This window comes from Rana temporaria, chromosome 1, assembly GCF_905171775.1.
Source record: "Rana temporaria chromosome 1, aRanTem1.1, whole genome shotgun sequence".
Lineage (NCBI taxonomy): Eukaryota > Metazoa > Chordata > Amphibia > Anura > Ranidae > Rana > Rana temporaria.
The window spans coordinates 161,190,296-161,207,381 of record NC_053489.1 but is presented as its reverse complement, the minus strand read 5'-3'; the positions used below and the strand labels follow the sequence as shown (position 1 = coordinate 161,207,381).

General features: G+C 39.7%; 1 protein-coding gene across 1 annotated transcript in view; it reads right to left on the bottom strand.

Annotated features, from left to right (window-relative positions):
- Positions 1–259: 259 nt before the first annotated feature.
- CHSY3 (chondroitin sulfate synthase 3) overlaps positions 260–17,086 on the bottom strand; it is a 573,019-nt gene continuing 556,192 nt past the window's right edge. Inside the window, exon 3 of the mRNA XM_040345013.1 lies at positions 260–2,521. Coding sequence (XP_040200947.1) covers positions 959–2,521 — 1,563 coding nt within the window. The 3' untranslated portion in view covers positions 260–958. The remainder of the gene's footprint in view (positions 2,522–17,086) is intronic.

Below are 17,086 nucleotides of genomic sequence, written 5' to 3'. Positions count from 1 at the left end.
TGGCACATGGGGAGATAAATATTTTAACCACTATTATCCTTCACAAAAGTAATTAATACTTGATAGTATATTTCACTGTTACCTGTGGATGATATAGATAATTTTAAGACAATGTAAGTAGCACTGCACCTTTAAGCACCCATTAATTTACCATAATAACTCTGACATCACAAGGGCAAATTATTCATAATACATAGGTGGTCTGAGTTACTTTAAAAAAACACATTTTGCATATTTAAGAAAAAAAATACACAATCTGTTCTTATAAATAAAAGTGTTCATTTAAATCATCCTCTTGCCAGCTAATAAAAAAACACATTTTATAATTTTCAGTTCTTCAATGTTGATACAACCATTTCCTCTGGCGAATAGTTTACATTAGGAGCAACACATTCGGAACTAGACGCATAGTAAGACATTTTGGACTTTGGTAGCCAGTACCATAAGTTCATGAAGTCCCTTGTCAATGTAATTTTAAAAAATAAAGATACAATCATAATTATCTTTTAATTTTAAAAATTCTAAAGATGAACAAAAGTAGTGTTTATATATTTAAGTCTTTTCTTTTTATAAATTATAAAACTCATGTTTCTTCCCAAAGGGAAGCATAATGCACTTTTGTGGTACCTTTGCCAGCAAATATTTGGGTCACATTAACAAATACAATAAGTTATATTGCATTTAACTCCCCATTAAGAACTATCTTTTGTAATAAAAAAAAGAAACCTTTATGGTCTTGATCAATGTGCTCCTTAAGACCATATTAATCATAGCTCTTATCCAAAACACACACATGGGAAACAGTGAACACATCTTCAGTAGGGATTTAAAAGACTGGTCATCAGTAGAGTTTATTTGCCTGTGATAACAGCGGATATCCTTTGGAAGACACAGAGGAGTTTTGAAACCATCTTGTCCTATTTTGAGGTAAACTCCCCCCAGCATTAGAGTTGGCATGTCAGGAGTGAGTTCTGTTATAGCCAAAACCTAAATGTTTCTCTAACCATATTTCTGCTAACTGAGCAGCAGATGCAAATGTACTTGCTTTAGAACCCAAGCACATTTTATATTGTTTAGGGTTTAAATTAGGGTCACATTGGACAGGATGAAACACATGAACTACCCCTGTTTCTTGACTACGAAAGGCCTTCAGTCCTGAAGAGAGAACTTTAGTAAAGAGATCCACATCTTCTAATCCCCAACCTTGAATAGAGGTATCAAACCCACCAATTTTTAGCAGATCACTTTTATAAATGCAAGTAATTCCAAAACCATAGTCCCTCCAAAAGCCAGTTTTCTTTGTAAAAACAAAGTTGTTTTCTGTTGGAGGATTTCCTCCGTAAACTACTTTTGGATCATATTGACTGAATACAATTGGGTAATATACTTGCTGTCCTTGCACAGTGTTGTCCCGACATCTCTGTAGAAAGTCTGATGTAAAGATTAAATCTACATCACAAAACAGTAGCAGTGTGTCATTGTCAAACTGAGCAGAGCCCCTTTCAAGACTCAACCCCCTGGAAAAGGATCCTGACATTTTCATGATGGACATTTCTGCTTGTGGGTATTTGGTTTGGTATTCAGCCATGAGTTCCATGTGCTTATTGGAGTCTGAGTCTTTTTCAGAGTTAAATAAAATAATCAGAAGCTTCACATTCTGCTTTGGAACCAGACAGACTTTTTCATAGTTTTCCATAAACCTTGTAAAGATATCGTATCTACCGGTGAGCGGGACAAGGAAGTGAATTTTTTTGTTGATATTTTCTTTCATTTCCTTAGTTACGTGAAGGGCAGAAAACATTTTCAAAGAATTAGAAAAAAATGAAAAGGACTGAGTATCACTATTGATGCTCTGGAGAAAACTCTGCACATCCAACTCTTCTTCCTCTTTAAAAAATGGCTTGCTAAATGATTGTTGTAGGTATGCGTGCCTTCTTACTGGAACGGTTAGCTTTCTTCCTTTATGTCTTTTATATAACAGCAACAAATCTAATATATATTCTACTCCATACATAGGATGGATCCTCCGGTACCCATACTGGATTTCTTTGAAATCGATTAACCTTCCTCTTGATTTGGAGTTCTCATTGATCATTTCCATCACTTGCATCACTGTGTCATCCAAAGACACCTTGAGAAGGTTATTTAGACTCTGGCATGGTGGAGCATTTGCAGACATTGAATAAATATGTTTTCCTGTGAGAAACTCCCATTCAATTACTTCGCTCCTTTCTCGTGGCTGAAATCTATTGAAAGATGGCATCATACCAAGCTGCTGGTCTAGTTTGCTTATCTCTGTGTTACTGAGCTTGCTCATCACAACACTTTCCCTGTGTAGCTGGATGGTGTGAAAGCGCAGTTCAGAAATCTTTCGGCTCAGTATATAATTATGCAGTCGGTACTGGTATGCTGGTCTTTTATTAGGGTGCAATGTTATAGCTGTATGAATTTTGCTGTTGTGCAAATCTTGAATATATCCTTTTCTGTTGTGTTCATAATTTTCATGGAACAGTTGCTGCATCTAAAAAAAAAAAAACAGAATCTGTTAGGTTGATATACGGAAGTAAATTAGCATGTCATATACTGTTCAAAACAAACAAAAAGGAGCAGCAAATAAATAAAAAACCTATACGCCTACAAACTTTAACTTTTTACAACAGGAAAAGGGTTATTGAATATAATTAGAATCCCAGATTCAGAACTTTAAATTAAGAATTAAGACAAACTACCTTATTTAAGGTGACCCTATCATCAGATTTAGATAAGGATTTACGTTATTACTTAAACCAAGCACACAAAGGTATTATTAAGGCATATTAATTTTTTAATTAATCTCTTTTGTATTTCAGGGTCATCTATGCTGTGTGGTGCTGTCTTTAGAACTGACAACTTATATTCTAACTAACCTCACTGCCATAATCCACAGTGCATTCATACCTTGCAAGATTTTTAATGCAAGAAAAGAATTAGACACAAGAAGGGGTTGACTATTCAATGCTGCCTAAACACATGCATTGGGGTTGAAAGACCTTCACCGATCAACCAAAACAAAAAATCAATCAATCAATCACAAAACAAAACATGCCTGGAAAATTTGATTGGTTGTCATGGGCTCCAGTTTCCATAAAGAATCCCCCCTGCCCATTAGTTCATATGCAATGATCCCATAGCAGTATCAAGTACTATTTTAAATTAAAATGATGGTGACCATATAGTAACTATGGCTTTAACCACTTGACAACCACCCGCCGTCATTATACGGTGGCTGTTTAACCACTTGCCTACTGTTCACATACACCCCCTTCCTGCCCAGATGAGATTTTAGCTTCCGGCACTGCGTCGTTTTAACTGACAATTGCACAGTCATGTGACGTGGCTCCCAAACAAAATTGGCGTCCTTTTTTCCCCACAAATAGAGCTTTCTTTTGGTGGTATTTGATCGCCTGTGCGGTTTTTATTTTTTGGGCTATAAACAAAAAAAGAGCGTCAATTTTGGAAAAAAAACACAATATTTTTTACTTTTTGCTATAATAAATATCCAATTTTTCTAAAAATATATATTTTTTTTCTCAGTTTAAGCCGTATTCTTCTACATATTTTTGGTAAAAAAAAAATCGCAATAACCTGGTTTGCGCAAAAGTTATATTGCCTACAAAATAGGGGACATAATGATTTTTTTATTTATTTTTTACTAGGAATGGTGGCGATCTGCGTTTTTTTTTTGGGACTGCGACATTATAGCGGACACTTTTGGCACATTTTTGGGACCATTCACATTTATACAGTGAAAAGTGCTATAAATATGCATTGATTACTGTATAAATGTGACTGGCAGGGAAGGGGTTAACCACTAGGGGGCGGGGAAGGGGTTAAATGTGTATCCTGGGTGTGTTCTAACTGTGGGGGGAGGGGGGTGACTGGGGGAGGTGACCGATCTGTGTCCCTATGTACACGGGACACAGATCGGTCTCCTCTCTCCCTGACAGGATGTGGAGCTCTGTGTTTACACACAGAGCTCCACGTCCCTGCTCAGTTACTGGGCAATCGCGGGTGCCTGGTCCCAGTGACGCGACGGGTGTGCGCGCGAGCCGACGGCGGCGCGTGCCCTAGAGGCTTTAAATGACAGGATGTCATATAACGTCCTGTCGGAACAATAGAGCATTCCACCCGCCGTCATTTGACGGCGGGCGGATGTTAAGTGGTTAAAGGGGAATACCATTGGTATGGCAGCAGCTAGCCTAATTGAGTGTTTTGCAAATGAAAAAACATATGCTTTGAACACTTTTATTCCCCCACAATACAAGAGTTAATTGATCGTTTAGTCTAAGGCCTGGTTCACACCTATGTAGGTTGCAGTTTGCATAGTCCAGATGCATTTTGGATTTTTCAATATACTTTTTTAATCTATTGAAGTCTATGCAACCAAAAGCCAGAAAAAAGTCCCTGGCCCTTTCCATAAAATGAACAGATGTGAACTACATCCATAGGAAACCATGTTAAATGGACTGTAGTGTGTTTCTGCAAAACTGAAAACGCGCAAAACAAATGCATAGGTGTGAACCAGGCCTTAAGATATAAAAAGGTGAAATACTTTATTTCTCCCATCTGCAGTTGTAATACTGGCCCTTAGAAGCTGCTCCTCTTCACTGGTCAACTGGATGCAGCTCTCCGATACCAGGATTTTGAGGGCTTGTCCACATCCTGGGAGCACTCGAGATTGGAACAGAGCACCAGTTGAGAGCAGAGGGCGGACTAGGATAGGTATTTTCCTTATTCCTTACCCCCTAGAAAAAACAACTAGCCATTGCTCTGTTGCACAGCCCCACTGCAAGGTGCATTTTTCAGTATAACGTAGCTCAGCCTTTTTATATATATATATATATATGTATATATATATATATATATATATATATATATATATATATATATATATATATATACACTGTATAAATATTCCAAAAGAACTGTTTTCCATTTTTAAAACTTTTTCCATCTAAGATAATTTAAGAAATTCTGTAAACCCTAGTTACTAATTTAATGTGGGCATTACACACATCATATCATTTTTTAAAGCTTCTGAAACATAATAAACAGTTGTCCATACATGAATAATATTATAGCACACTCCTTGGTGCATGTTCTGCAGCCAGTTGACTGTTCTATTCCCATTTGCACTGTTTATTTTGTGGCAGCCATATATCCATTTACTGTGAGCTCTGAGCCAGAACATCCATTAAATCCTCTACAAGTTTGTGTTATCACAGAATAAAGGTTTCTAACTTAAATAGCTTCCTAATGCAACCCATGATGTCACAATAACACATTTAAGTCAACTTTTAATCACAAGACTCAAATACTAAGAATTAAAATGCCTAAGGTCAAAAATAGTAATTAATCTTTAAAGTAGCCATAAGGGATGAAGTGTGATGTTAGTGTCTGAATGTTCCTAGACTCAAGAGATTTCTCATTCACCTGAAATGTAAACATTGAGCATGCCATGCATGTTTTTCCAATTATCTTTTAGGCAAGCTTTGTGCAACAGCGCCAAAATATTTTTTATACAACACATCCTGAAGGTAATAGTTGATGTGGATAGATCAACCTCCCTATGGCAACAGAGCTTTTGGTCTCATTATTCTACTCCTTTGTTTCCTATATACACTGAAATCTGTAGGGAATTAATCTCTTCAATTTCACCAGGTTGTGGAACATTTGTTTTACTTAGATTTCACGGAATCTAAATTTCAAAGAAATATCAAGAACCCGCTGACAGCTATTTATTTTTAAAGAATGTTTTTGTCTAAAATAAGGTACGTAATAACAATTGAAATAAATAATGAGCAGATTGATGAGGGGAAAAGATTGAATAAGGAAGTCAAAATATGAACAAATTAAAGACCAGCTTTAAATAACCATGAAAAACTTAGCTGGTTTTGTGTCACAGTAAAGGCTAAGGTAATTTTAAAAGTTTGTAAAGCAAAAATAGTAAAATAACAAGTCTATTCGAGTCCTGTGGTTTACTAAAGCAGCGCTAATTATCACTCCACTCAGTGTGACCAATCTTTTCTTATAATATAGTTCATAAGAAGTGTAAAATTGAAGGAATATCTCCAAGTGTCCCCAGAAGTGCTTCTAAACTATATGGTGCTCTTCAATCCATATAGTTTACTAGAGGGGTTAATACTCTGGCTCTACTCTCCTCCTATAAAATCTCTGATACCGTGCCGTGAGGTCAAGCCCTCAGAAAAAGTCGTAAGGACGAAACGTCAGGGTGACCTCGCAGTATCAGGAAGTAATTGAGCGACACTGTGCATTCCAGGTGCGTTCCAGTCACAAGGAAGTAGCGGTGTGTTGGTTTGCGGTGGACGCGACCAGCATTTACATACCTTACATACCTGTATGGATGCTATGGACGGCGCGTCTGTTTAACACCTATTGTATAACAAGCGGCACTGTGTCGGTTCTGTGGATGCCGTGAAAGTTTGTAGAAATAAACAAGAGAAACAGAATTACACTATTGTGAGTTTTACTTTCTTCTATACACCTGGAACATCCGAGGAGCTCCAAAGAGCCAGTCTGGGAGATCGAGTGCAGTGCTTATATGGGAGAGGAGTGAATATACTGCTTGACAGTGCCTACTAAACTCAGCCTTATGGTGAGTACAAACCCGAAAGGGTGTGTGATACACGGTGGAAGCTGTTTGGATTGAAGAGCACCATATAGTTTAGAAGCACTTCTGGGGACACTTGGAGATTTTCCTTCAATTTTACACTTCTTATGAACTATATTATAAGAAAAGATTGGTCAAACTTAGTGGAGTGATAATTAGCACTGCTTTAGTAAACCACAGGACTTGAATAGACTTGTTATTTTACTATTTTTGCTTTACATATATATATATATTTTAAAGCGGCTGCTGAATTGTTTATATTTATATTTATATATATATATATATATATATATATATATATATATATATATATATATATATATATATATATATATATATATATATTCTTATGATTATCTTAGTGTTAACACTATTTTATATATATATATATTTATTTTAAATTAAGTTATTTGAATCCTGGGAATTCCTGAGCGCTGGGATAGTGAAAGGAGGCCAGAAACTTAATTTCTGTTTAATTTTAAAAGTTTATATGTAATTTGGTAACTGAGTAGTTCAACTTTATTTTTAAGAAGACAGAATTATTAGTTTCTTTAAAACTCTTTCATATTTTTGCTTTTATCCCCTAGCTATAAAAGTCTGATACAGTTTATTCCTTAACCAGGAAAAGATCCACACTAGAGGCACTGCATTGTTTACAAAAGATTAATATAGTAAGCCTGAAAAAACACCACTGTTACAAAATACTGTACACAAGCACATGGCCGGCAATTCTTTCATATCCTTAATACAAACTTTGCACATTGAGCAGATAAATAAAGTAAATGTTACATAATTACTTTTTTTCGCGCAGCTGTATCGCTTATAAACTCGCTGTAGTATAGTAGAAAGCAAAACGCTGATATATTTTATCGGAACAAGTAAACTTTAAAGTGTACATACATTTGATACATTGCATCTTATTAATCCTTGGATGCATTTGTTTTTTATTTTGTGGGTGTTTCTCCTTTATTTTTAAATGATTCTGCCAGTAACACACTTCATGTTCTAGGTAGACAACACCCGCCCACTGTACTGTATCTCTACAGGAGAACTGTTGTCACCCTAGAACAGGAAGTTTGTTAAGACTACAGGCCCCACCCTCATCATCTTCATGACATAGTAGGGTCACAGAAAGAACTGGGAACAGTGCTAGCTAATAAGAATCAGCAGTCTGAGTGGAAGGAAGCTACATGTTCACTGGATTTCTCCCAGGATCAATAAGTATTTTTGCACTTTTTGAACAGATATAGCAAAAAGCTTTAAATTATATATTTAGCAGACCAAAAGAGGTCAAAGAGGAGAAGTTCATTGTTACGGCTCACAAAACTCTTGGTGGCTTTTTAGACAGGGTTTTACAGTTGCTGTTAACCATATCAATGCACTGATTGATACAGCTTGTGGAATAAAGACTATAAACAGTATTACACCATATCTAGTCTTTTCTTTGCCCTCCCATTGGGTGGATACTAGGAGCATAGCACACTGATCAACTGCTGGTTCTTGGAGTTGGAGGAATTCGAACGGAGCAGAGATTCAGAGCCTGTTGAACTCTACCATCTGGTGAGTACATTCCCTTGAGGGGAGATTGACATGGGAAACGACTGAAGGGTGGAGTGTGCACGTTTGATGTCACCTGCAGCAGACAGCTCACCATTCTTTTAATAACACTTCTTTCACTGGACTCTTGCTTTTACTTGAACATCTTGAGAACATTTTCTTCTATGCATGGTCATAGAAAAGAGAGGTCACAGTTTTTAGTGACAACTAGCGCTGCTTTAGTAATTAATAAGTATTTATTTATTTATTTGCTTATTAGAATTTACTATAAATGTTGATGTCTTTTTATTTTTTAAGAGGCTGCTGACAAGTTGTATTTAAATGATAAATGGTAACATTTAATCTTTATTGTCTTTTTACAATTACCTCTGGCCCATAGCGCCGAGATAGTGGAATTAGGCCTATATTTAGGCCTATATTTTCACTATTTGTTTATATAGGGTTTTACAGTTGCTTAATACGGTTTGCTAGGGAGATGTAACATTAGAGAGAGAGAGAGAGAAAGAGAGAGAGAAGGTCTAAAGAGTTTACAACACGCAGAAGCGAACGCATACGCAAGTTCTGCCCACATATGAAAACGGTGTTCAAACCACACACGTGAGATATCTCTGCGAAAGTTAGAGCGAGAGCAATAATTTTGGCCCTAGACCTTCTCTGTAACTAAAAACATATAACCAGTAAAAATATTTAAAGCGTCGCCTATGAGAATTTTTAAGTAGCGAAGTTTGGCGCCATTCCACGAGCGTGTGCAATTTTGAAGGGTGACATGTTAGGTATCTATTTACTCGGCGTAACTTCATCTGTCACATTATGCAAAAACATTGGGCTAACTTTACTGATTTGTTTTTTTAACCACTTCCATACCAGGCACTTACGCACCTTCCCGCCCAAGCCAATTTTCAGCTTTCAGCACTGTCGCACTTTGAATGGCAATTGCGCGGTCGTGCGACGTGGCTCCCAAACAAAACTGGCGTCCTTTTTTCCCCACAAATAGAGCTTTCTTTTGGTGGTATTTGATCACCTTTGTGATTTTTTTTTTGCGCAACAACTAAAAAAAGACTGAAAATTTTGAAAAAAAAATATGTTTTTATTTTTTTCTGTTAATTTTTTTGTAAATAAGTAAGTGTTCTCTTTCAATTACGGGCACTGATATGGCGGCACTGATGGGCACCGATGAGATGGCACTGATGGACATCGATGAGGTAGTACTGACGGGCACAGATGAGGTGGCACTGATTGGCGGCGCTGGTATGCGGCACTGATGGGCACACATAGGCGGCACTGATGGGCACACATAGGCGGCACTGATGGGCACACATAGGCGACACTGATGGGCACACATAGGCGGCACTGATGGGCACACATAGGCGGCACTGATGGGCACTCATGGGCGGCACTGAGCACTCATAGGCGGCACAGATGGGCACTCATGGGCGGCACTTATGGGTGGCACTGATGGATACTTATGGGTGGCACAGATTGGCACTGATAGGTGGGCACTGGGCATGGATGGGAATTGTGGAGTGGCACTGATGGACACTGTGGGGTGGCACTGATGGACACTTGGGGTGGCACTGATGGACATTGTGGGGCAGCACTGATCTACCCATGTTGCCAGTCAGTGCCCATTTGTGGGCACTGATTGGCATCTTTTTTTTTTTTTTTTTAAAAAGCTTTTTTTTTTTTTAAGACTTTTTTTTTTTGTTTTTTTTCAACGGCTCTTCCTGTTTACATCGTGATCAGCCGTGATTGGACACGGCTGATCATGTGGTAAAGAGTCTCCGCCAGAGGCTCTTTACCGAGATCGGAGATGCAGGGTAAAAAAATAAAAAAATAAACATTATAAAAAAAAATTAAAAAGGGGGGGTTGCCACATGGGGCCCTGGGGACCTCTGAGCCCTTTAAAAAAAACCAAATATATAAAAAAATGTAAAAAAAAAAAAAAAAAAAAGGGGGGTTGCCATCCGGGGGCCCTGGAGACCCCTGGGCCCTTTAATAATAATAATAATAATAATAATAATAATAATTATATATATATATATATATATATATATATATATATAAAAAGTGGGGTTTTTTTTACGTCTTTCGTCTACAGCGCGGGTCTCAAGTGGTTAAGGAACAGCCAACATAAACATAAATGTAGCGCCCCCTTACGTTCAGTATGGGCACTACGCTAAAGTTAGTGGGGAATGGGAGAGTTATTTTGTTCCCATTCACAATTTGCTAAATTCTGGGCTGCTGTCATTCCTGAACTGTCCTGTAGGTCAGTCTGTGCTCCAGGGGTGCGGATTCCACCCCCAAGCGAAAGGTGGTGCTAGAGGGCTTCTGGCAGAGCCACTTTTCCCCAGCAGTCAATTAGAGGGGTTTTCCCTCGCGGGGCATGCTGGGGGAGAGTATATTTGTGGCAGACGCCATTTTGTGTGGTTCTTCGCGGGTTCCAGGTTCCAGGTGTGGCACCCACCTTCAGGGTGTGTGCATCCAACGGATCCCGGCGATGGCCTACCAGGTTCCATGTTGCTAAAAGGGGCCCCAGTGGCTTGCTGGGTCCCCAGCTCTATTGAGAAGGTCCCAGGCTGTGTGCTGTTCGATGGGGGGTCGGCTTGAAGAGAACCCGGAGGCAGGTTGTCCAACAGGACTTGAACGAACCGGGGGTCTGGTGACTGGGACATTGACAGGTACACTTCAACTGTCACCCGGTGACCCTTACTTAATCTACTGGGAGGATTCGCTCAATCCGTTCGGTTCACTTAAAGTACTAGGCCTGTGGCAGAGGCCCTAGAGCCAGGTCTGTGGCAGAGGCCTATTCCTCCCAGCAATCTAAAGTGACACTTCGGCTGTCCGGGGGGCACTTTACCCACTCTGGCTAGAGTGGCGACGAACTGTAACTACTACTACTGTGCTGTTGAGAGCATGATTGCTCCTTTCATATCCAGGCCTGATACCGCAAAGTTCTCTATCACTTCATCAACCTTTCCTTCCTATCTCATGTTAATGTTGGCTATGTTGGGCCGAAAAGAAAGCATTTGAAAACCTTCTTTGATTGACCGGACATTCGCTCACTACTCTACTCATCAATTACACACCTAGACAACACTGAGAGGTAACTTAATATGCCGATCTCAACAACAACCAGCGGCTCCTGAGGGGGTAGTGCTACATAAATATTAAGCCAATTAAACAACTAGTCACTTAAACAAGCCTAGGTGCCCAAACTGGTCGGCGCCCAGCCAACAATCCTGGATTCACAAAGTACATTACACATTATCATAAGCAGAAACACATAACATCCCACAATGGTTTAACAACAAGGTAAAGTGGTCATGATATTAATCACATCTCCAAAAGATGAGCAAACAGACAGAAACAATAGGTGACTCAATTAACAATGGAAATGCACACCTAGGAGGCACACAATGGGAGAGACATATTTAACAACACACACATAACACCTTAATAAACATACTATAACAGGAGACCCTAGTATCAGGTTGGTTTGAGCTGATTATTTTAACCACTTAAGGACCAGCCCTTTTTTTCAAACTTGTTGTTTACAAGTTAAAATCCTTTTTTTTGCTAGAAAATTACTTAGAAAAAAATATATAATGTTTGGGGGTTCTAACACCTTAGAGCAGTGGTTCTCAACCTTTCTAGTGCCGTGACCCCTTGATAAAATTTCCCAAGTTGGGGGGACCCCTTACAGTAGAATTTTGTAGCGTGGGTTTTTTAGCACCTAAGGGCAGACAAGTAATTTGTGCCCCTAGCCCACGGACATTTAGGGATCCCTAAGTCACTTACACTTGTACAGTATTAAAAACCCTTCTGGTACATTTTAGGATGTACCACTCTCTCCATGTTCTCCTTTCTTTCACTTGTATCTCTCTATCTTAATTTCTTGTCCCCCCCATCCCTCTCTCTAGTCATCTTTCCTGTTTTCTTATTCTTTCTCTCCCTTTTTTCTTTGTTCCTCCCCCTCTTTTCCTCTCCCTTCCATGTATTCTCTACTTTTAGATGCTCTTGATCAAGATCATCTGCTGATCTGAGAACTGTAGTGGGGACATTAAATGGCAACTCTAATCACAGGTAGTGTTACTCACTGTGTCTCCAGCTCTGTGGTGTCCCGCAGCAGTGACACCTATGCCGAAATCAGGAGATAGGGTCTCTTCCAGCCCCTCCCACTTCACATTTCTCACCAGTCAGCTGACCTCTAGTCTCTGCCCCACAGCCATGCTGTGAACTGAATGGGCAGGCAAGGGCTCCAGGAGCAGCCCAGCTGGGTGGCCACAGGCTCCAGGGACTGCCCTGCTGGATGGCTGTGAAAAGGCTGAGAGTTCTGCGGGCTTCAGGAACAGCCCAGGATTTGGTGACCCCTGGCAAATTGTCATTTGACCCCCAAGGGGGTCCCGTTCCCCAGGTTGAGAATCACTGCCTTAGAGAATAAAATAGTGGTCGTTGCAATACATTCTGTCACACTGTATTTGCGCAGCGATCTTATAAGTGCACTATTTTGGAAAAACATATACTTTTTTTAATTAAAAAATAAGACAATAGTAAAGTTATTCTAATTTTTTTTTATTTTGTGAAAAATTATGTTATGGCAAATAAATTGATACCAAACATCTCACGTTCAAAATTGCGTCCGCTCCTGGAATGACGACTAATTTTGACCCTTAAAAATCTCCATAGGCGACAATTAAAAAAGTCTACAGGTTGCATGTTTTGAGTTACAGAGGAGGTCTAGGGCTCTAATGATTGTGGTGATACCTCACATGTGTGGTTTGAACACCATTTTCATATGCAGGCGCTACTCACGTATGCGTTCGCTTCTGCACGCGGGCTTACTTTTTATTTGTACACTGTTCCTTTAAAAAAAAATTGTCACTTTTATTCCTATTACTGTGTAATGTAAACATCCCCTGTAATAGGAAAAAAACATGACATGACCCTTTAAATGTCTAAAAGACCTCAGATCTCATATTTACACAAAAATGCAACAATAAAAAAAAAGGTGTTTGGAAAAAAAAAGTCCTTTTAGGGGGGATGGATGGATGGAAGTGACGTTACGATGTCGCTTCTGGCCTGCAATGGTATGGAGCCGGGTGAGGGCCATCTTCCCCTCACTCAGCTCCATGCCAAGCAGGGGACAGAATCCGATCACCTCCGCCACTGCCGGCAGCTCCGGTAAGCGGCAGAGGGCACCGGAGCACAGAGGGAGTGATCTCATCACTGCGAATCCACCGCTGAGACCACTTTTATCTTAAAGGGGTTGTAAAGACAAAAATATTTTCCTCTTAAATTAAAGTCTGACAGTAGCTGATAAAGTAAAAAGTAATGTTTTGCATTATAACTAGTTTGATACCTGTTAAAATCGAGCTTTTATTCACCTCCGTCACTCCTGAATCATTATTCTCACTGACTTCCTGGTTTGCGGTGCGCATTCCTTCTTGCTGCATCACGGCCTAATGGGAACTACAGTTCCCATTAGGCTTAGCCTCAATGCCTGTGAGGGATAAGAGAGCATCTTCACGCAGGGCTGTAGTCATAGGGAGGGGGTGAGCACATTCTGCTTTCCACCATGCAAAACGGCTCAGATGCTGGTGGAAAGCAAGAAGAGGAGTGACAGGAAATGGCATTTTCAAACCTGGATTACTGTATTTTGGAGGTCAAAAGGAAAAACGAGGTAATTGATATTTAAATGCTTTAGCTTACAGCAATCAATTGATCTAATAAAAAATGAACCTTTAGTGTTCCTTTAAAGCGGACCGCCCACTGAAGAAGTGGATACCAGGGTTATAGCAGCTAGCTGCTGCCATAACAACGATATTCCAATTCAAGGAGCCGACGTATAACAGCAGCGAGTCTCACAGTCTAAAGCAGTCATTGTTGGTTTGGGCATAAAGGACCCAAATTTGTATCCTGAGCCTAAATTCCTAGAGTATGTGTGTTAAAGAGAGACAATCTTGAATCCAAAGCAAGACCACTTCAAGGGCCCCCCAGGCACCTCCCAAGAATAGAGCCCCCTTAAAAGCCAGGATCCATCGTCAGGTGGCAAGAGGCTACACTGCAGTCCTCTCCAAAAGCCCCTGTCCTGGTTGGGTCTGCCACATGGGTATTCAAAGGAAAACAACTTCAACATATTAACTTTGCTAAATGAAGAGTCTCTACTTAGTTTACTTTATATCACAGATGCTGTGCAACGTGTGAGGCCATATCCCTGCCCCCTGTGTTTTAGAAGGCAGTAAAGAAAAGAGGGCGGCAGAAAAATGGGTGCAACTTATGTAGGATGATTTGTTTAATCTCTGTGCATCACCTGAGGCCAGTCACTTTACTATGTAAGTGTTTACAACCACTGTTAACTAGGAAGGAAGAACTGCTTATTTTTCTGCAATTGAATTAATTCATGTTTAATTCTTTATCTATTAATTATCTTGTATTAAGCACTGTAACAGAACTCAGGTAACACAAGCTTTAACCACTAAAATGTTATCAATGATATACAATATAAAACATTTTGGAAATCAATGTGGGTAAAAAAAGAAAAGCGAATATTAAAATGTGATTTTATTTTGCACAGCATATAAATGGGAACATAATAATATTTATTGCCATGGAAACTAGCCAAACAGTTGGTGTCCTTGCTAGATCGGGATTACAACTGTGAAAGCAGAAACTCTATTGATTATAATTGCGATGGATTAAGCAAAGTGCAGGACTCTTCCACACTTCTCTACTCTTCTCCCTTGCGGCATCTCTTGTATCAGCATAAAATAATGCCATACGTAACTCGTGAAGATTTATGCCGCATACACACGATCAGACCGTTTTCATCAGACTAACCGATCGTGTGTGGGCCCCATCGGTTTTTTATCCATCGGTTAAAAAACTAGGAACTTGTTTTAAAAATATCTGATGGTTAACTAACCGATAGAAAAAAACGATCGTCTGTGGGGAAATCCATTGGTTAAAAATCAATGCATGCTCAGAATCAAGTCGACGCATGCTCGGAAGCATTGAACTTCATTTTTCTCAGCACGTCGTTGTGTTTTACGTCACCATGTTCTGACACGATCGGTTCTTTAACTGATGGTGTGTAGGCAAGACTGATGAAAGAAATCCTTACTTCCTGTTCTTCTGTCTGTAACTCCACACAGTAATGCAAGGCTTTCTCCCTGGTGTGGAGTGTCTTGCTCGCTCCCTACCTTGGAGAGTCAGGATGCCCACTTTCTCGATCTGCAACATAGAGAGCGTCCTGACTCTGCTGTGGAGGGGCGAGCACGACACTCCACACCAGGGAGAAAGCCTTGCATTACTGTGGGGAGTTACAGACAGAAGAACCGGAAGTGAGGATTTCTCAGAAGAAATAAGGACATTTAAAAGCAAAATGGAAGGATGAGGTTTACAACCCCTTTAATGATTGCTATTGGTTACTGCACTTGGCACTTAACCTTTACCTTCTAGCACTGCCTTATTAAATAAACCAGGGTTTCCTAATATCCTAGTGTTCCTTTAATAATAAATAACAAGGGAATAAAACTAATCTCAACCCTAAAGGCATGGATTAAAGTTTTAACTAAATAAGAGAATGTCATTTAAGTCCACATCATATAATGTGTGTCTAATGCTTGCCCTGCTTCCAAAAATAATAATTTTTACCACAAACTTGATAACACACAACACAAGATCAGTTTGGCACTGAACAGATACTGGAAAACAGCACTTTAGTCCCACCAAGCTTTGGCTTAGAGGTCACATGCCAAACAGATGGCTAAATGAATAGTTTATGCCTCATCAATAATCAGATGCTGTGCATTGCTGTAAAATTAATTGGAGATGCTTATAAAGAATATATAAAACATATGTAAAGCAAGTTGAGGTAGAAGTTGAAATAACATGAAGCTGAATTAGTACTAAAGTATTTTTTTTTTTTTTTTTCATATTAGTGTCTCCATCTTTGCTTCTGATTCCCCTGATTTTTTTTTATGGGGCAGATTACATTTAGGGCTGCAGAATGAATGCTAGTACTGTGGCTTCTCCAGCAAAATGTATGTTTCTTTTCATTTCAGTATTGCGGAAGATGTAGACAACTGCAGAATGAGACTCCTTTAGGCCGGGTTCACACCTATGCGAATTGAATGCAGGTTTCCCCCGCATTCAATTTGCATAGCAGGAGAATGTGACTGGCTCTCTATGAAGCCGGTTCACATATAGCCGTAGTGGGTCCAGTGCGGTGTCGGAAAAACGTGTGCCTTTTTTGGTGCGGTTCAGGTTCGATTTTTAGCCCAAAATTCGGGCTAAAATGGGACCTGTACCAATGAACCAACACACACCGGACCCCTGCTGAGCGCCGCATGCAGCGACAGTGTGAACCTGGACTCAGATAATGGGGTTGCAGAAGGAGGAGAAGATACAGTATATAGTACAAATAAAATTTACCTGAAAAACCCTTTAAAGAAAATCAGAATTATTTTGGGCCAATCTGTCTCTGATTGAAACCTAAGGTGGAATCATGTATGTGGGGAGAGCCAGTTGCTTATTTGACTTTTTAGTTAGGTGTGTACATTCTACTCTGAGCAAAGTGCCTGTTAACCACTTAAGGACCTTTCTGAGATTTGGGGGCAGATCCACAAAGAAATTACGCCGGCGTATCTATTGATACGCTGGCGTAATTTCAAAATTCCCGCGTCGTATCTTTGTTTTGAATCCTCAAAACAAGAAACGACGGCATCTCGGCTTGATCCGACAGGCGTACGTCTTCGTACGCCTTCGGATCTTAGATGCAATTTTTCGGCGGCCGTTAGGTGGCGTTTCCGTAGAAATCCGCGTCGAGTATGCAAATAAGCTATTTACGGCGATCCACGA